At 51.1% G+C, this 20,574-nt stretch overlaps 2 protein-coding genes across 8 annotated transcripts in view; one reads left to right on the forward strand and one right to left on the reverse strand.

The window, feature by feature from the left end:
* Window positions 1–2,711, forward strand: part of C1H1orf174 (chromosome 1 C1orf174 homolog) — a 20,600-nt gene extending 17,889 nt beyond the window's left edge. For 2 of the 3 annotated variants that reach the window (XM_023215195.2, XM_023215194.3), the window contains exons 3-4: window positions 755–1,243; window positions 1,772–2,711. In XM_023215195.2, the coding sequence (XP_023070963.1) occupies window positions 755–1,243; window positions 1,772–1,888 (606 nt within the window). In that variant the 3' untranslated portion in view covers window positions 1,889–2,711. The other variant, XM_023215196.3, reaches the window with a different exon arrangement.
* A 3,502-nt stretch (window positions 2,712–6,213) lies between these two features.
* DFFB (DNA fragmentation factor subunit beta) overlaps window positions 6,214–20,574 on the reverse strand; it is a 29,060-nt gene continuing 14,699 nt past the window's right edge. The window contains exons 5-6 of one of the 5 annotated variants that reach the window (XM_026457471.2): window positions 18,019–18,119; window positions 6,214–6,696 (exon numbers count right to left, since the gene is read on the reverse strand). In XM_026457471.2, coding sequence (XP_026313256.1) covers window positions 6,465–6,696; window positions 18,019–18,119 — 333 coding nt within the window. In that variant the 3' untranslated portion in view covers window positions 6,214–6,464. Of the gene's footprint in view, window positions 6,697–10,216; window positions 10,784–18,018; window positions 18,120–20,574 lie in introns of those variants that run through there. The other 4 variants (XM_026457470.2, XM_026457472.2, XM_026457474.2 and 1 more) reach the window with 4 other exon arrangements.

The following is a 20,574-nucleotide window of genomic DNA, read 5'->3' on the forward strand; positions in this document are numbered from 1 at the left end:
AGCACCTGCCCACCTGTGTGTGTGTCCAGACCAGGCTCTGAGGCCACTTGTGCTCATTGCTCTGTTCTTAGGTGGGCTGTCGAGTCATGCTGGCCCATTGCCATGCAGCCTCACCCCCAGAGGCTTGAAGAGAAAGGCAGAGTGGGTGGGGAAAGGAATCTCATGCCGTCTGCCGTTCACCCTAGCCCAGCCCTCATCACTTCCGAGGAGTGAGTGCCTGAACTTCCCGATGACGTAGAGCCGCTTCCCGGAGCCCACAGCTGAGGGGCTGGGACTTGGCCATATGCCAGCATGTAGCACAGAGCTTTGCTCGTAATGAGGTGCTTGGTAAAATTTTGTCAAAGTCAATGTAACAAATATTTCTTGAGCACCTACTGTGTGCCAAGCACTAATCGGTGAATAAAGCAAAGACTCCTTCCTTCACAGCGCTTATGCCCTAGCAGAAATGAATGAAAGCTGGGTTCTTTTATTGTCATTGTATAACATATAAATGTGTGCTTCAGAATTCGCCTCAGGAGCTGTACCACCACTAGGGAAAACTCAAAGTGTAGGAGTTATGTGGGGTGTGTCTAAATTCAGTCTCACTTGTATTTTGTCCCTTGGTGGCAGAACAGTGAAATGGCGATCTGTGAAAGTTGTGGTCACAGCATCTTCATCATTTCAGATGTGAGAAGAAATACTAGCCTCTGGATTGAGGCCTGTTTTATTTGCTAGATGTATCTGGTTCCCCTAACATTTTTTTTTTTCTTGACAGACTTCCTCATCCCACAAAGCCACAGACAGGCGAACGTCCAAGAAGTTCAAATGTGACAAAGGTCATCTTGTGAAGTCAGAATTACAGAAGCTTGTCCCTAAGAATGACAGCGCTTCTTTGCCAAAAGTGACACCTGAGGCCCCTTATAAAAATGAGTTTGCTGAAAGCAGTGCCTTGCTTCCAGGCAGCGAGGCTGGCGTTTCCGTGCAGCAGGGGGCTGCAAGTCTTCCCCTCGGTGGCTGCAGAGTTGTGAGTGACTCTTGCTTAGCAAAGACTAAAGATGGCCTGTCCGTGCCGAAGCACAGTGCCAGGTCCGGAGCAGAAGAATCCAATAGCAGCTCCACTGTGCAGAAGCAAAATGAGCCAGGGCTAGAGACAGAGGATGTGCAGAAGCCACCACTTCAGATGGACAACAGTGTCTTTCTGGATGACGACAGCAATCAGCCAATGCCCGTGAGCCGGTTCTTTGGAAACGTTGAGCTCATGCAGGTAAGAGCGGCGCCTTCCTTCTCCCGTGGGTACTCAGGCAGCCAGCCACACTTTCAAGTCACACACTTCCCCACTCAGTGCAGGTAAATAATGCCTCGACACAACATTAAACATAAATTAATCATTTTAACCCACGAGGATAAAATGAAAACATTGGCTAATTGGGGGCCCTCCCTCCATCTCCCGAGCTGAGAATCACTGCCACTGGGAAAGGTGGCGGTGGGAGGGGTCCCTCCCGCAGCCACAGGTGTGTTTCCATGAAATCAGGTTTGTGGTTTTTTTGAACATCCACGCCACGCTCGCTGTTGCTTTCTTTTGTTTTGAACCCAGCATCTTTCCTTCTTTTTACCCGATCAGCCCAGCAGGGAGGAAGCTCTCATCTAGAGGTGAATGCTGGGACTCAGGCGTTTTCACGCGTCTGAAAGGGAAGAGCGCTCTGCGAGCCCCAGAGCTGCTGGATGGGGCACATTGCAGATGCGGGTGCAGATGTGTGTTGCTCGTGACTGAAGCCATGTTTTCTTCTCTAAGGACCTCCCACCTGCGTCTTCATCGTGTCCTTCAATGAGCAGACGAGAGTTCAGAAAAATGCATTTCAGAGCCAAAGATGATGATGATGATGATGATGACGATGATGCAGAAATGTAGAGACCATAAAAAATGATGTCCTTGCCCTATTTCATACCATTAACAATTTGACAGTTTAGCACATTACAAGATTTATATAAAATGTATCTCCAAGAGAATGTCTTAATCAGACTTCAGAACTGACCCATCAAAGTCAATAGTGCAAAGCACCGAATGTCTGTGGAGGATGCACTCATGGGAACTCAAACTCAGACAGTCTTTGAGGTTGCAAAGCTGCTGTACTGTGCCAGTGTCCTTTCTTTTTTTTTTTTTCTTCTTGAAGACAGAGTTTCTTTCTTGTCGCCCAGGCTGGAATGCAATGGCGCCATCTCGGCTCACTGCAACCTCCACCTCCCGGGTTCAAGTGATTCTCTTGCCTCAGCCTCCTGAGTAGCTGGGATTACAGGCGTGCGCCACCATGCCCAGCTAGTTTTTGTATTATTAGTAGACATGGGGGTTTCACCATGTTGGCCAGGCTGGTCTCAAACTGCTGACCTCAGGTGATCCGCCCACCTCAGCCTCCCAAAGTGCTGGGATGACAGGTGTGAGCCACCATGCCCGGCCAGTGTCCTTTCTTGTACACGTACATACGTGATGATGGCTTGAGTCAGCTGCAGGGCAGTGGGCTCAGTGAGAGGGATTTTTGTAAAGACAGCTCTTCACTTCAGCTCAGTAGCTTTGGTCATAGGCAAGTTTGTTTTCCATTACCATAATTTGATCATACTTGTGATGAATTCAGTGCTAGTTCTTAAAGAACTCTTTTATTTCTGTATGCGGAGCTAACGTTTACTTTGGAAATTTTGCAAAATACGCTAAGAAAGAAATAAAATATATTTTGAAAATATTTTGAAAGCAGTCATATGTTCTAAAATTCCTTTCTCAATGCCTGGGAGCCGAGTGGAGGAAGCGCATCCTGCTTCTCTGCCTCCCGGGTTCAAGCGATTCTCCAGCCTCAGCCTCTCAAGTAGCTGGGATGACAGGCATGCACAACCATGCCTGGCTAATTTTTCATATTTTTAGTAGAGACGGGGTTTCACCATGTTGGCCAGGCTGGTCTCGAACTCCTGACCTCAGGTGATCCGCCCGCCTTGGCCTCCCACAGTGTTCGATGACAGGCGTGAGCCACTGCGCCCGGCCCGGGTCCATCTTTTAGACCCGTTCACCATTGAGACCCTTGGGACAGGGCCTCTTCCCTTCTCTTGAGTGTAATTCCACTCCCTCTTGTCTGCCGCAGAAGTGTCAGGCTTTCCTAGCGTGTGGTGGAGAAGGCCGGGCTCTCCTCCAGGCCATGGAGAGGTCCTGTGCAGCTGCCTGACAAGAGCTGCCCTCCCCAGCCCCAGCGGCATCAGGGAGCAGCTCACTGCGTGTGCTCGCCCAGGGCAGTGAGAGAAGCCGTTGGGAGCGCGGTCTCCGTGGCCTCTTCCTGCCACCACCTGCACACAGAAGCCGAGTGGACCAACCAGGAGCCAGCTGGGGTCCCCAGGTGACGACGGACGAGGAGAAGTTGCCTGGGATGCGGGAAGACCGTGTGTGCCTTTTCATGACGGAGCAAGTCAGTCTTGCTGGTTTGAGCTTTTATACGTTTCTAGTTTAATTACAAGAGCAGCTAGAATTAACCCTGCGAAAATGTCCTGTGAAGCACAGGAAGGATTTTCCATAATAGATGAATTGGAAGCAAGATATAGTTGAAGCGCCCTATGAGAAGTGTTTCTGCTCTTTGCTGTTCAAACACTGCCCTCCCTGAAGGTGTCATTCTCCACTTCTAATGTGATCCTTTCCTCATGAGCTGTGACCTTCACCTGCTTTGAATAACTTTGTGATTTATTGATCAACAAACTATAATTTGGAAATATGTCTTGTAAAGTCATTTTATGATAACCAGGGAAATTAATTTACAACTTTTGCCAGGTACAGTGGCTCACGCCTGTAATCCCAACACTTTGGGAGGCCAAGGCAGGCAGATTACTTGAGGTCAGGAGTTGGAGAATAGCCTGGCCAACATGGTGAAACCCTGTCTCTACTAAAAATACAAAAATTAGTTGGGCATGGTGGTGGGCGCCTGTAATCCCAGCTACCTGGGAGGCTAAGGCAGGGGAATCACTTGAACCCAGGAGGCGGAAGTTGCAGTGAGCTGAGATTGTGCCATTGCACTCCAGCCTGGGCAACAGAGCAAGACTCTGCCTCTAAATAAACAAATAAATAAAGTACAACTTTAGATTGCTGCATGAGTAACTTTTTTTTTTTTTTTTTTTTTTTGAGATGGAGTCTCGCTCTGCTGCCCAGGCTGGAGTGCAGTGGCCGGATCTCAGCTCACTGCAAGCTCCACCTCCTGGGTTTACACCATTCTCCTGCCTCAGCCTCCCGAGTAGCTGGGACTACAGGCGCCCGCCACTTCGCCCAGCTAGTTTTTTGTATTTTTTTAGTAAAGACAGGGTTTCACCGTGTTAGCCAGGATGGTCTCGATCTCCTGACCTTGTGATCCGCCCGTCTCGGCCTCCCAAAGTGCTGGGATTACAGGCTTGAGCCACCGCGCCCGGCCGGACTCCTTATTTTTAATCCTTATTTTCAGCATCCTCAATGAGTACAAACTTTTTTGACATGTCTATTTTTGAAAAATCTTTATTGCTTTTCCTGATTGTACAACAAATGTAACAATTCAAATGTTACAAAATGATTTAATTTAAAAAGTACATTTTAACATGTTATAAATGCCCATTTCAAAAAATTCAAGTATCATAAAATACATGACATAGAAAATGAGCCCTCTGTAATCCAGCCCTACCCCCGTATCCCCCAGGATTACTGCTGTTCCGATCTGCGTGTTTCCTTCCAGATCATCTCTGGCACCTGCCACCCACATGGCTGACATGAGCTCCATATGATCTGAGATGATAGTAACGCTGATCAACGAGCAGGGTTCAGCTGCCAGTGCACTGAACAGCTTCTGGTTTCTACACAGAAACACTTTCCTCATAAAAGCTTGAAACTGCGACATAGTTTTGCACTATGTAAATGTATCAGGTTGAATCATGAAATTAATGAATGCTGACCAGTTTTGGCCTAGAAAAAGGCAATTTCATGTGGTTCAACATAATAGCTATGGCCCTATTCATAGACATTAGGGGGTTTCCTACTTTTTGCCATTATAAACAATTCCGCAGGCCAGGTGCAGTGGCTCATGCCTGTAATCCCAGCACTTTGGGAGGCCAAGGTGGGCAGATCAGCTGAGGTCAGGAGTTCAAGAACAGCCCGGCCAACATGGTGAAACCCCGTTTCTACTGAAAACACAAAAATTAGCTGGCCATGGTGGTGGGCGCCTATAATGCCAGCTACTTGGGAGGCTGAGGCAGGAGAATCGCTTGAACCCGAGAGGCGGAGGTTGCAGTGAGCCAAGATTACACCACTGCACTCCAGCCTGGGCTACAGAGTGAGACCCTATCTCAAAAAAAAAAAAAAATCAGCAGTGAATGTCCTTGTATGTTCTTTATGGAGTACAAACATCTTGCTCCCAAAGCATGACACCTCTCTTTTGGGCATTTAGAAGAGTCAAGAAGGATGAAGCTGCCCATTTGCCATGGAAATGGAGACCCAGCAGAGAGCTGATGCATAAACAACTCATCCCTCAAGTAAGAGTGGCCAACTTCAGCCATCACACCATTTCAGTATGGTGACCACATTATGTGAGCAAACCAACACAGGTGAAACCAGAGAACAGAAGAATCCCTCAGCTCAGAGACAAATCTTATCCCTACTGACCGGTATGACCAGGAACTCACAGAAATGCAGTGAGTACCCCAAAGCTGTCCTCTGGAAGTTGGGCTGTCAGAAGGTATAAAAAATGATTTTCAGGCTGGGTGCGGTGGCTCACACCTGTCATCCCAGCACTTTGGGAGGCCGAGGCGGGCAGATGACCTGAGGTCAGGAGTTCAAGACCAGCTTGGCCAACACAGTGAAACTCTATCTCTACTAAAAATACACAAAATTGGCTGGGTTTGGTGGCAGGCATCTGTAATCCCAGCTACTCGGGAGGCTGAGGCAGGAGAATCACTTGAACCCAGAAGGCGGAGGTTGCAGTGAGCTGAGATCGTGCCACTGCACTCCAGCCTGGGCAACAGTGCGGTGGCTCACGCCTGTAATCCCAGCACTTTGGGAGGCTGAGGCAGGCGGATCACGAGGTCAGGAGATCGAGACCATCCTGGCTAACACAGTGAAACCCCGTCTCTACTAAAAAAGACAAAAAAATTAGTCAGGTGTGGTGGCGGGCGCCTGTAGTCCCAGCTACTTGGGAGGCTGAGGCAGGAGAATGACGTAAACCCAGGAGGCGGAGCTTGCACTGAGCCGAGATCGCGCCACTGCACTCCAGCCTGGGCAACAGAGTGAGACTCCGTCTCAAAAAAGAAAAAAAAAAATGAAACTCTCTACAAAACGAAACAAAAAAAAACCACAATTCAGAAATGTACTGAAATCAGATTTGCAGGAAACATGTTTTAAGGTTTTTTCCAGGACTACTGGAGTGATTAAAAAAAAAAAGGCACCTGTTAAAATGACACCCACGTCAGGCCTCGAACCAAGACCAGAACATGGTGTGTACATGTCACTACCGTTTCCGCGCAGGCCGCCTCCGCTTCAACCTTGGCTGGGGTTTGTAGATTCTGTTCGGGTCACAGTTGAGCTTGTGGATGGTTTTCTTATGGCAGACAATGTGCACTAGTTTTAGGTTCTCTGAGGTAAACAGCAGGCCATAAAAATACTCCCAGTCCACTTCTCTTCCGTCTTGTTCCTTAATTGCTTCCACCAGTGTAGGAATGATGGTGCGTTTCTTTTCTATTCTGCAAAGTAAAGTTAGAAACATCATTTTCTGTGGTCACGGTGCCACAGGCAACAGGTCACAGCAGCGCACTGCAGTCGCAACTCTTCCCAAGTTCCCCTAAGTGCCATCACGGACACGCGGCCAAGCCAGCTGGCCAGGTCTGTCGAGCAGAGCCTGATGCAAGCAGCCTTGCTCATGTTACTTTTTAAAACTTGACTTGTGGCCGGGCATGGTGGCTCACGCCTGTAATCCCAACACTTTGGGAGGCCAAGGCGGGCAGATCACTTGAGGTCAGGAGTTCGAGACCAGCTTGGCCAACATAGTGAAACTTCATCTCTACTAAAAATACACAAAATTGGCTGGGCGTGGTGGTGGGCACCTGTAATCCCAGCTACTTGGGAGGCTGAGGCAGGAGAATCACTTGAACCCTGGCGGTGGAGGTTGCAGTGAGCCAAGATCATGCCACTGCATTCCAGCCTGGGCAACAAAAGCAAAACATCATCTCAAAAAAAAATAAAAAAGACTTGTGTCACTGTTCAGAACACTGAAAAGTACATGGAAAATAAAGGGGGTCAACCACCTTCCCATCACTTACAGTCACCCACCATCAACAACTGGCTTAACTGACTCCATGTTTCATCCACATATAGATTTACCCTCCAAAAAATTACACGATAGGACATGAAAATTTTACAAACAGAGCCTTACAAAGGAATCTGAAGTCACTTTTGATCCCACTTATAATCTCATGTCCCTCCTTCCCCTCACAGGTAATCACTATTAAGGGTTTGCTATTGATCTTTCCAATCCTAATCTTATACCGTTATACACATATATGTGTGTCTGTTTAAAAAACTACATGAGGCCAGGCACAGTGGCTCACACCTGTAATCCCAGCACTTTGGGAGGCTGAGGTGGGCGGATCACCTGAGGTCAGGAGTTCAAGACCAGCCTAGCCAAGATGGCAAAACATCATCTCTACTAAAAATACAAAAATTAGCTGGGCATGCTAATGCGTGCCTGTAATCCCAGCTGCCCAGGAGGCTGAAGCAGGAGAACTGCTTGAACCCTGGAGGCAGACGTTGCAGAGAGCAGCGATTGTGCCACCGCACTCCAGCCTGGGCAACAGAGTGAGATTCTGTCTGGAAAAAAGAAAACAAAAAACTACATGAGGCTAGGTGCAGTGGCTCACGTCCGTAATTCTAACACTTTGAGAGGCTGAGGTGGGCAATCGCTTGAGGCCAGGAGTTTGAGACCTGCCTGGCCAACATGGTGAAACCCCGCTTCTACAAAAAATACAAAAAAATTAGCCAGGCATCGTGGCGCATGCCTGTAATCCCAGCTACTACTCAGGAGGCTGAGGCATGAAAATTGCTTGAACCTGGGAGGCAGAGGTTGCAGTGAGCCAAGATCATGCCACTGCATTCTAGCCTGGTTAGAGCGAGACTGTCCCAAGCACACACACACCACGATATTGCTGTTTCACCTATAAACCATTTGGAAGACTGTGCAGTAACAAGCATAGGAACTTGCAAACTGACGAGGTGGGATTAGAGACCGCATGGCCAGGAGGGCTTATGGTGGGTGGTGAGCTAAACTGGTGCAGACCCCTCTCCCTGCAACCCACAGAAATGCTGAGCTGCAGTCGCTTTTTTTTTTTTTTTTCTGGTAAACAAACCTTTCCCTTTTACCCAGGCTGGAGTATAGTGGCACGATCTCGGCTCACTGCAATGTCTGCCTCCTGGGTTCAACACATTCTCCTGCCTCAACCTCCTGAGTAGCTAGGATTACAGGTGTGCACCACCACACCCAGCTAATTTTTGTATTTGTATTTTGTATTTTTAGTAGAGACAGGGTTTCACCATGTTGGCCAGGCTGGCCTTGAACTCCTGACCTCGGCCTCCCACAGTGCTGAGATTACAGGCGTGAGCCACCACACCCAGCCAAAAGTCACCTTGTTAAAATACTTAGTTGAGATCAAAAGAAAGGGGCTCCCCAGCTGCCAGAAACTAAAGAGAAATTAGTGCACACAGGCAAGCTATGGTTCAGGGGCTCACCAGGGTTCCAGTCCCTGATACAGGCCCAGGGGACCCTAGAAAGACAGGGAGGTGGGACCAAGACCCCTGCCATAGCCATTAAGGGGGATAGAAAAGCTTGAGCAGAGCCCGGTGCTTGGGTAAGAGGAAGGGAAACCCACGGAACCCATTATCTAATGCTGTAGAAGCAGCCACCACAAAACGCAGTGGCTTCCGGGGGTTGGCCTGGGGGGTCTTCTGCTGGTGTTGCCTGGTACACTCAGGGGCTGTGTCTGATGGAGGGTGGCCTACAGCTGGGCCCTTCTCCCCTGTCCTCTTCCATCCTGAAGGAGTCAGGACAGGCTCCCGCACATGGCGACGGCCGTGTTCAGAGGGGACAAGTTCCCCAGGCAAGCAGGCCTCTGTTAGCTCAGTGTTGCCTTCGCTGGTGTCACGTGGACAAGCCCGAATTCAGCGTGGGGAGAGAAGGCAGGGGAGCACACAGGGTGTGGACACCGGGAGTGCGTTCCTGTCCCCGCCTTCACGGTCATCCGCAGAACGCAGGGTGTACGGCCCAAAGTACACGACCAACAAGGCAGAGAACCACAAGCAAGAAATGGCAGGAAGTTGCTTCCAAGCCACGAGGAAACCCTGGGCGTCTGCAGGAATCAAATCCGAACCCACGAACAGCCACACTGAAGGGGCGCCGTGACACCCCAGAGCACAGAGGAGGCCCACAGGAAACACTGCACACTAAAGCCAGCTCCGGGCCCAAGCACACAGCAGCAGAAGGCTCCACCGGCAGGAGAGGCCGACCCAGCAGTGGCACAGGGCTGCCCACACGACAGGCCCTTCAGGAGCCCAGCACAGTCCACAAGGACCCTCGCTCCTGACACCAACGACAGCGGGGAGGTGTCCCTGAGACCACGTCAGACTCCATAACTCCCTGAAAGGACTTGCAGATCCCCCAGTGAGCCGGTAGACTCAAGGTTATTGTTTCTTACAGCTGCAGATGAAAATCAGCCAAGGTTATGAGGCACAGGGGGCGGTCCAGGAAGGTTCCCAATCCCAGAGCTTCCAGCTGTCCCCTCCCTGTGCGGTCATGGCCAGCCCTCACTTCCCCAAGCACGGACTTCCACAGCCCTCTGTGACGACACTGCCATCCAGGAAGCTCACCGGGCCTGGACACCAGCCTTCACTGGGGCTCACACAGACATGGCTGATGGCCCACGGAGCCAACCTCCGCCTCAAACCCTCTAGAGGTCAAGCTGCCCCAAAGCCCCCACCCTAAATCACCCCATTAAACTATCCAGTGACCCAAGGTCCCCAGGTGAACAAAGACACTCCTATCAGGCAGGACATTTCAAGGCATTGGAGTTTACCTCCCAGGACTCAAGAACAAATGCCAGACCTCTCTGTGGGCAAGGTTGAATGCTTTAGTGTGTGACCATAAAACAAATATGCTTAAAATGGACGATTACTGATTAAAATGATTAAAAAGAAATGGAAATAATGAAAACAGACTGGCATAAAAATGGCTTGTTTTATAAAGAACCCATAGGCACTTCTTTTGGACTCTTTAGGAACCCAGAAAAGGAAGTATGTACTCAGTGGACAGAATGAACACATGACAGCTGAAGAGAGAATTCCTGAACCATACGGGAGTGTCTCAGTGTCTCAGTGTGCTCCAGCTGCCAGAGGAGAAACCACAGACTGAGCCTCAGTGTGCTCCAGCTGCCAGGGGAGAAACCACAGACTGAGTGTCTCACAGTCCTGGAGGCTGGAAGAGCAGTGCCCGCAGGCCGGGTGCTGGTGAGGGCTCTCCTCCTGGCTGGTAGATGGCCGCCTTCTCACTGTGTCCTTACGCTGCCTCCTCACTGTGTCCTTACGCCGCCTTCTCACTGTGTCCTTACGCCGCTTTCTCACTGTGTCCTTACGCCGCCTTCTCACTGTGTCCTTACGCCGCCTTCTCACTGTGTCCTTACGCCTTCTTCTCACTGTGTCCTTACGCCTTCTCACTGTGTCCTTACGCCTTCTCACTGTGTCCTTACGCCTTCTCACTGTGTCTTTACGCCGCCTTCTCACTGTGTCCTTACGCGGTAGGGAGAGAAGGAGAATGAGCCCCCTTCCCATTTTATGAGGACTCCAGTCCTACTGGATTAGGGCCCCACCCTCAGGACCTTCCTTATCTCCCAAAGACCTTGTCACCTGATGCAGTCACACTGGGGATTAGGGTTTCAACATACGAATTTTGGGGGACACGATGGAGTCCACAGCAGAAAGTCCCAGTGAGACAGCAGCCCAGACACAGGCACAGCATGAGGAGAGCAGAATGCGGGGGTCCAAGACACAGCTAACAGGCACTCCCGGAAAACTGCACAGGCAGAATCAAAGAGAAGCCACACCTCATCCACGTGGAGGCGTTTTCCAAAACCAAAGAAAAGCGTGTCCTCAGCACAAGGAATACAAGTCCCAGGCAGAATTCAAAGGAAAGAGCTCCACCTACTTATCATTTTCCAAGAGGAAGAGAAAAATCTAAAACTACCATTAAAAAGGCAGAAAATTAGGCTGCCAACAGCCTTCTCACAAACAGATTCCAGAAGACAATGGAGTTGTTCTCCAAAGTCCTGAAGGTAGGTATCTGTCACCCTAGAATTCAGTGCTAACTAAATAATTACTCAAGAGTGGAAGCTGAACGGACCTTTTCCAACGCTGAGTGGAGTTTACCCCTCACAGCCACTCACAGAAGAAACACGAAGGGCTACACATCAGTAATCAGAAAATGAACCCAGAGGTGAGATGCAAGAAGCACTGGCAAAAGCAGACGCGGGTGAATCTGTTGATAAATAAATGGAAGTGTTGACCATAAAACCACACCAGCATTTTGTGCAGGATTAAAATGAGGTGAGACAAGTACGCTAAAGAATACTGCAGAGGGTCACTACAAGGCCGGCCCGGGAAAGGCGACAGCAACAGTGCCCTCTTCCAGTATCACTAACATTAGGGACACCATGAACGTCAAACCACGCAAGGGTAGGGTGATGGGCAAGGGAAAGAAGGAAACTCAAGTCAGTCAAGAGAAGGTACAGAAGAAACCAGAAGAAAGTGAAGATGCGGCATGGTGGATAAAAACCCATAGTAGCCGGGCGCGGTGGCTCAAGCCTGTAATCCCAGCACTTTGGGAGGCCGAGATGGGTGGATCATGAGGTCAGGAGATCGAGCCCATCCTGGCTAACCCGGTGAAACCCCGTCTCTACTAAAAAATACAAAAAACTAGCCGGGCGAGGTGGCGGCGCCTGTAGTCCCAGCTACTCGGGAGGCTGAGGCAGGAGAATGGCGTAAACCCGGGACACGGAGCTTGCAGTGAGCTGAGATCTGGCCACTGCGCTCCAGCCTGAGCGACAGAGCGAGACTCCGTCAAAAAAAAAACCCCAGAGTAAAGCAGCTAAAATCCCATCTATGTATTCACTCAACAAAACGGTCAACAGAGATTCACTGAGTGGCCTCAGTGTGGTGGCTCACGCCTGCAATCCCAGCACTTTGGGAGGCTGAGGTGGGCAGATCACTTGAGGTCAGGAGCTCAAGACCAGCCTGGCCAACATAGTCAAACCCTGTGTCTACTAAAAATACAAAAATTAGCTAGGCGTGGTGGCGGGCGCCTATAGTCCCAGCTACTCGGGAGGCTGAGGCACAAGAATTGCTTGAACCTAGGAGGCAGAGGTTGCAGTGAGCCGAGATTGTGCCACTGCACTCCAGCCTGGTGACAGAGACTCTATCTCAAAAAAAAAAAAAAGATATTCCCTGAGTGGCCACCGTGGCCAAACTCTGTCCCACGTCCCACACACTGGGGACACAGCTGAGAGCAAGGGACCCCACAGAGTCATGTTCTAGGAGACAGCAGCTGTCACCACACCTGCAGCAGGTTCCCACTGTGGCTGAATGACAGAATCTCAGGTTAGATGAAGACAAAAAGGCCGTTACCCTTGGCTAACAAGAGATAAGCCCAAACCTAATGGCACACAAAGGCCAGAGGAAAGGGGTGGAAACGCCACAGGACCGAGAGAAAGCGGGCACAGCATAGAAACCCGGCACACTGGAACTGAGGTGCTGAGCGTTATGAACACCTCCAAACGCTGACCAGTTACAAGGAAACAGACCACAACGAACGGCAGGCAGGAACACAAGACACCGCACACAAACACGAAACATGTTCGAAACTAAAAGGACTTCTGAACAACCCATGGAGCGAAAACAAAATCATAACGTAAATCATGCAGTCTCAAAACAACTCCAGCCGGGCGCGGTGGCTCACACCTGTGATCCCAGCACTTTGGGAGGCTGAGGCAGGTGCATCACTTGAGGTCAGGAGTTCGAGACCAGCTCGGCCAACATGGTGAAACCCCATCTCTACCAAAAACACAAAAATTAGCCGGGGGGCGGGTGGCGCATGCCTATAATCCCAGCTACTTGGGAGGCTGAGGCATGAAAATTTGCTTGAACCTGGGAGGCAGAGGTTGCAGTGAGCCAAGATCATGCCACTGCACTCCAGCCTGGGTGACACAGTAAGACTGCCAAAAAAAAAAAAAAAAACAAAACTGAACTCCCAAGATACAGCTCATGCAGCCTAGGAGAAACTGCGTTAAGCATAGGTTAGATACAAGAGAGACACAAACTAATGAAGAAGCAAGAAGAAACCCACAAAGGTAAAAGGTAGGAAGAAAAAAAAAAAAAAAGCAAACGTCAATAAAGTGAAGTAAAGGGCCAAAGACAGCTGTGAAGAGACAAAAAGAAAAATTCTCCAGAGGCAGGGCTCACACAGGCCATGAGGACCCTGCTATGGTGCTAAAAGAAACGTCCCCAGGGCTCCAGGAAAGGGGAGCTTTCCAGGCCCCACCCACCACAGCCCTCTCACCACAAGCAGGATTCTTCTGGGCTGAGAAGTCAGGCCCACCCAGAGCCCACATGGACACTCCGTGTGCCGCCTTCTGCCCCGGGGCCCCTGAACCGCACGTGCTCTGGGCCAGGCCGTCCTCCTCAGACAGGTTGAGCCCCACAGCCCAGCCCTTCAGCCCAAGAAGGAAGGTGTTCCAAGCCTGGACGCTCTCTGTGCAGGCCCCTGGTGTGAGGTGGCACTAAGGGTGGGAAGAGAAGGGGCAAGCAGCAGGCAGCAGGCCATGTTTGGGCTCCACTACTGTGCACATCCCGGAACTGGGAGAGGCCTGCAAATTCTTCTTGAACCTTCCCAGCTGTGATGATACGTAAGTCCAGGTAGGGGGACAGCATGCATTTTATTGCATCGTTAGCTTTTATTCTTAAATAGTTAAATATGTAGCACGTGGTGTCAACCCCCACAAACGTCAGGGTAGGCCTGTGGCAGACAGACCAGTGTCTCTGCAACCTTCTGAAGACCGGTGCTAAAAACTACATTTTTAATTAAAACCCAACGCACTTATCTGTGTGTGAGCATACATATTTGGGAAGCGTGAGAGAAAATATAACTGCAGCAAACACTTGGTGAAACATTCCTCTGATTCACGCTGTCCCGTCTGCTATTTTCATCTGTACTCTGTTCTAGGATGGCCTATTTCATTCTGTAAATGCTGGTTGTGTCCCCTAGATTGACGTCCCCACCCGCAATGGTCTTGAAAGGGACAAGAGCATTTGGACGGCCGGGAGAAAACATTTTTGGGTACTTGGTGCATGCGGCAAGGGGCCCAACAAACCAGCAAAGAGTAAGAGAATCTCTTTCGGATAGACAGGGTAAGGCAGGATTTCTTTCTTTTTTTTTTTTTGGAGGAGATAAACCAATTTTATGTCTATCATGTTATACAAAAATCTAGAAATAATAGATTTGTACAGGAAAAATGATAATAAATGTGCGTGCAGCCGGGCGTGGTGGCTCAAGCCTGTAATCCCAGCACTTTGGGAGGCCGAGACGGGCGGATCACGAGGTCAGGAGATCGAGACCATCCTGGCTAATACGGTGAAACCCCATCTCTACTAAAAAATACAAAAATCTAGCCGGGCGAGGTGGCGGGCGCCTGTAGTCCCAGCTACTCCGGAGGCTGAGGCAGGAGAATGGCGGGAACCCGGGAGGCAGAGCTTGCAGTGAGCTGAGATCCAGCCACCGCACTCCAGCCCCGGCAATAGAGCGAGACTCCGTCTCAAAAAAATAAAATAAAATAAATAAGAAAAAATAAATGAGCGTGCAAAACATATAATTTAAATTTGGTGTTTTTCCCCATGATATTAGGATGATAATCATTTCAAAGCACATGTCGAGCTTCAGAGTAGGACTTGTTCACTGGCCAGAGCCTGCCATGAAACTACAGCTTTCAGCGTCTGTCTGCTCTACTGCCTCCTGACAAAACTCGAGGTCTTCAAGAAAACTAATGTACTCCTGGTGCTCCAGGGCTGTGCTGAGCTCCACCAACTCATCTGCAAAAGTGTTGTCCACCCCTCGGCCCGCAAGGAAATCCATTAGGTGGTCATATAAGGCCCAGTCCAAGGAATCTGTGTTGAGAGTATAATTAGTATCCTTCCATTCAGACTCGCCACTGGACTGAAAGCTAACTTCGTAAAGCAGGATTTCTTAACACACAAAGGGAACGTCTGAGCACATTAACATTTAAAACCTGGGCCAGGTGCAGTGGCTCAAGCCTGTAATCCCAGCACTTTGGGAGACTGAGGCAGGCGGTTCATGAAGTCAGGAGATTGAGACCATCCTGGCTGACACGGTGAAACCTCGTCTCTACTAAAAATACAAAAATTTAGCCGGGCGTGGTGGCGGGCGCCTGTAGTCCCAACAACTCGGGAGGCTGAGGCAGGAGAATGGCGGGAACCCGGGAGGCTGAGCTTACAGTGAGCCGAGATCGCACCACTGCACTCCAGCCTGGGCGACACAGCGAGACTCCGTCTTCAAAAAAAAAAAATTAAACTTGTTGTGGGCCAGGCACAGTGGTTCATGCCTATAATCCCAACGCTTTGGGAAGCCAAGGTGGGCGGATCACCTGAGGTCAGGAGTTTGAGACCAGCCTGGCCAACATGGCAAAACCCCATCTCTACTTAAAAAAACACAAAAATTAGCCAGGTGTGGTGGCATGTGCCTATAGTCCCAGCTACTCGGGAGGCTGAGGCAGGAGAATCGCTTGAATCTAGGAGGTGGAGGTGGCAGTGAGCCAAAATCACACCACTGCACGCCAGCCTGGGCGACAGAGTGAGACTCCATCTCAAAAAATAAATAAAACTTATGATAAAAGATATCATAGGATTAATGTATCCAGAATGTGTAAACCATGCCCACAAATAAGACCACAGCCCGAGACAGAACGAGCAAAGGAAAGCAACACAGAGGACACAAGTGGCCACAGACTTGGAAAGAGAAGCTCAACCTTCCTAGTCATCAGGAAAATGAAAATTAGAGCAAGAGAATCTATGTCTCAGCTGTCGGGTCGGGAAAATGCAAATAAGTACAATGACACCAAGTGTCGCAAGAACCCGGGAAAACATGAACTCACATGGATGGTGACACCCGAGAGCAGCCTGGCCAGGCTCAGAGAGGGGACAGCAGTGTCATTAGGACCCAGAACACTCCCTAGAGGAACTCAAGCTCAGACACCGGGAGCACCTTGCCCACGTTGGATGCACACCCCAGTCCCCGGGCACCTGGGTTATATGTGGATGGGGCCTGAGAATCTGAATTCCCACCAAGCTCCCAGATGTTGCTAATGCCTGAAAGTGACCACACTTTACATAGCACAGAACCAGACCATACGGGTTCATTCCATAGAGTGTTCATCCCAGGGATTTTTATAATGATGAGAAATTAGAAATAACCTAAATGCCTACCAGCATGGAAAGATGTTAAAATTAGAGCCTATTCAAAAGTGTTTTGCACCTGCTAAAATGAATGTGCCAAATCTAAGCATAGCGTGCAATGAAAAGGTATGCTGCAGATGACAGGGTGGGCCACGGCTTATGCACATGTCAAACTCACACACGTGTGGTAAAGGTGCAGCTACACGGCTCTGCAGATGACAGCGTGGGCCACTGCATATGCACATGTCAAACTCACACGCGTGTGGTAAAGGTGCAGCGAGAGGGCTCTGAAGGACACACACACCTTTCACAAGAGCGTGTTTCTCGGGGTAAGGTGTAGGGGCTGAGTATGCACAGAGTAAAAGCTCAACTATGCCTGACCAACATGGAGAAACCCCGTCTCTACTAAAAATACAAAATTAGCTGGGTGTGGTGGTGCATATCTGTAATCCCAGCTACTGGGGAAGCTGAGGCAGGAGAATCGCTTGAACCCGGGAGGCGGAGGTTGCAGTGAGCCGAGATCACGCCATTGCACTCCAGCCTGGGCGACAAGAGCAAAACTATCTTGGGAAGAAAAACAAAAAAATTCCAAATCCTAAATGCCCGGACGAGCATTTCCTCTGAGCATCATGTTGGTACGCAAAAAGTTTTGAATTTTGGAGCACTTCAGATTTCAGATTTTCCGATTAGGGATGCTCATCCTGTACAGCCATTTTAAGGGCATCTGAAGGCTTTTGTCTTCAAAAAGCAAGGGCAAGGCTACAGTTATATTCAAGGAATGCATCTCAGTTTAAAAGAATGAAGTTTTCCATCCTGCCCATTTGTTAGAGCCATAGAATCCTCACAGCTACAAAACACTGCTGCCAGCTGAGACTTCTGCTCAGGCTGGTTCCACAAAATAAGGCAGCCAGGCATGGTGGCGAGCACCTGTAGCCCCAGCGACTCAGGAGGCTGAGGCAGGAGGATCGCTTGAGGCCAGCAGTTCAGGGCTTCAGTGAGCCATGATCCTGCCACTGCACTTAGCCTGGGCCACAGAGCAAGACTCCGTCTCTAAAAGAAAAAGAAAAAGGGGAAAACACCCTTACCTACCATGACACCAGGAGCTCCTGCTTTCTAAGCTCGCCCTGGTTCGAACTCACAGAGGCTCAGAACCTCTGACGGCCAAGGGCTGGGACCTGTGTTCTGGGGAAGGACGCTGCCCACCAGCTCCATCCTCAGGGAGGACTGGAGGGGACAGGAAGGATGGCTCCGGGTCCAGCACGTGTACTGACAGTGGAGGGAATGGTGTGTACCCACTCAGCAGTCCCCCATGCTGCCGCCAGGCACCACTTCCCGGGACTGTCACACGGGCACAGCCCTTGAAACCCAAGGAGGCAACACCGTGGCAGGGACAGAGCTGTGGCAGGGACAGGGCCGTGGTAGGGACAGGGCCGCAGCAGGGATGGGGCCACAGCAGGGACAGGGCCCTGCCGGCACTCTCAGGTCTGAACCTCGCTCTGTGAGCTTACATGTGATCCAGGTTCCAGGTGCTGAAGAGGATCCTGCTCTCCCTGTTACCGTAGGGGTTGATGGAGTGTCTTGATAAGCAGCTGTCCATGTCAAAGGGACCCTGGGGACCAAAAGAGAACGAGGGAAGGCCAGAAAGTGAGTCTCTCTTTTTTTTTTTGAGACGGCATCTCACTCTGTCGCCAGGCTGGAGTGCAGCGGCACGATCTCGGCTCACTACAACCTCCACCACCCAGTTTCAAATGATTCTCCTGTCTCGGCCTCCCAAGCAGCTGGGACTACAGGCGTGTGCCACCATGTCCGACTAATTTTTGTATTTTTAGTAGGGACGGGGTTTCACCACGTTGGCCAGGATGGTCTCGATCTCTTGACCTCGTGATCTGCCCACCTCAGCCTCCCAAAGTGCTGGGATTCCAGGCGTGAGCCACCGCGCCCGGCCGGAAGTGGGTCTCTTATATCATCTCAGTCACCAAGTGACATGCTCTGGACGGGCAGCCCCACCCAGAGTTCGGGCTGGAATGTCAGCCCCAGGGTGGGAGGTGGGGCCTGGTGGGAGGTGATGGGTCCTGGGGGTGGATTTCTCATGAAGGGTTTAGCACCATCCCCTGGGTGCTGCCCACGTAGGAGTGAGTCCTCCTGGGATCTGGCTTAAAAGTAGCACACACCCCTCACTCTCCCTCTTGCTCCTGCTTCCCCCGCGTGAGACACGCCTGCTCCTGCCTCCCCTTCCACCACAGTGTGAGTTTCCTGAGGCCTCCCAGGCAGCTGAGCAGATGCCAGCACCGTGCTTCCTGTACAGTCTGCTGAACCGTAAGCCAATTACACCTCTTTTCTTTATAAATTACCCACTCTCTATTTCTTTATAGCAATGAGAGAATGGCCTAATACACCAAGGCAGGTGATCTTACTGAGAGGCACGCCCGTTGGCGGTTGGTCCCTGATCCAGGGTGTGCTGCTTTAGGGAGATTCAGAGTTCTGCCTTGGCCAGGCGCAGTGGCTCACGCCTGGAATTCCAGCACCGTGGGAGGCCGATGTGGGTGGATCACCTGGGGTCAGGAGTGTGAGACCAGCCTGGCCAACATGGTGAAACCCCATCTCTACCAAAAATACAAAAATTAGCTGGGTGTGGTGGCAGGCGCCTGTAATTCCAGCTACTCGGGAGGCTGAGGCAGGAGAATCACTTGAACCTGGGAGGCAGAGACAGACTCATCTCAAATAAAAAAAAAAAAGAGTTCTGCCTTTGGAATCAGATCCTTCTTTTTCCCTCATTACCCCTAACAATATGTTCTGAGTTCCCAAAGCGGAGAAGGTAGTTATTGTCACTGTTACCTCTGTGGTCACACACCAGCACCCCCACCTCATGGGAAGTGAAGCCAGGAAGGTACTGACTTGGCAGGGCAGGGTCAGCACGTGAGAAGCAAGGACCCAGGCCCTCGAAGCTCCCTTTCCAGCCACTCCGCGCGGCTTCCTGATGTTTCCCTGTGATCCCAATGCAGAGGCAGGGCTGCCTCACTGGAGATGCCGTGGCCATGGCTTCCGTCTTCCCTGTGGTCCGCAGCCCAGCACTCAGCACCCTCATTTGTGCACAGACATCTGCAGAGCATGTGCCCGGAGCCCAGTGCCCACCTGCACTCTGTGCCCCCATCACCCTGGGCACTCGCAGCCTCCCCAGCAGAGCCCACTGCTTCCCACTGCCATGCCCGGGGCACCTGGTCCCTCCCAGCCCACTCTCGCGCCCCCAGCTATCAGTCAACCCGCTTTAAAGCCCCACCGCCTCCCTGGGGCCGCTCCCGACTAGCCCTCACACCCAGGACGCTGGCCGCGGCTCCTGTGGCCCTACGGCCTCCTCCGCTCACGCTTTTATGTGTCTTCCACCTTCCACTGTGCGGGACCCGCCCTGCCGTCAGGGACGAAGGATTTTTCATCTTTGTGTCCCAACCCCTCCCGCCGTGCCAGGCACAACCTAAGTACTCAGTGAGTGGCCAGCAAGCGCACTGCAAAGTCTAAATGTTAAGCTAACTTGGAAGAAGTGTTTTTGCGGTCAGAGCCCATCAGCCCAGAGGGATCTGCCTGGCAGGAGCAGCAAGGAGCCTTGTCCCATGGGAAGAAGCCACTGGAGGCCACGCCCACCACCTGGCCCCTGCTGCTGGACCCACTGAGTGGCACTTGGGAGATCACAGGCATCAGTGGACCTTACCGGGAATGCAACTGCGGTGTGCAAACACCAAGAGGTGCCTCAAGCTGCTCCCCACCCCATGGGACGGAGAGGGGTGTGCCCAGGACTCGCCAGAGACACAGATGCATTGCCACTAAAGGCCAGACCACGCCTAGCATGGTGCAGAAGGGACACCTGGAAAGGCAGTGGGGGAGCGTGGGCCTGATCTCAGCTTCCAGCTTCCAGAACTGTGAGCAGTCACTAGCTGCCGTTCCAGCCTCCCCAGCCGGGGTCATCTGTTATGGCAGCCGGGGCTGACTGAGACACCGCCCGGCCCTACCGAGACAAGCCCTGGGCGGGGCTGACTGAGACACCGCCCGGCCCTACCGAGACAAGCCCTGGG

The sequence above is a fragment of the Piliocolobus tephrosceles genome, chromosome 1, assembly GCF_002776525.5.
Source record: "Piliocolobus tephrosceles isolate RC106 chromosome 1, ASM277652v3, whole genome shotgun sequence".
Lineage (NCBI taxonomy): Eukaryota > Metazoa > Chordata > Mammalia > Primates > Cercopithecidae > Piliocolobus > Piliocolobus tephrosceles.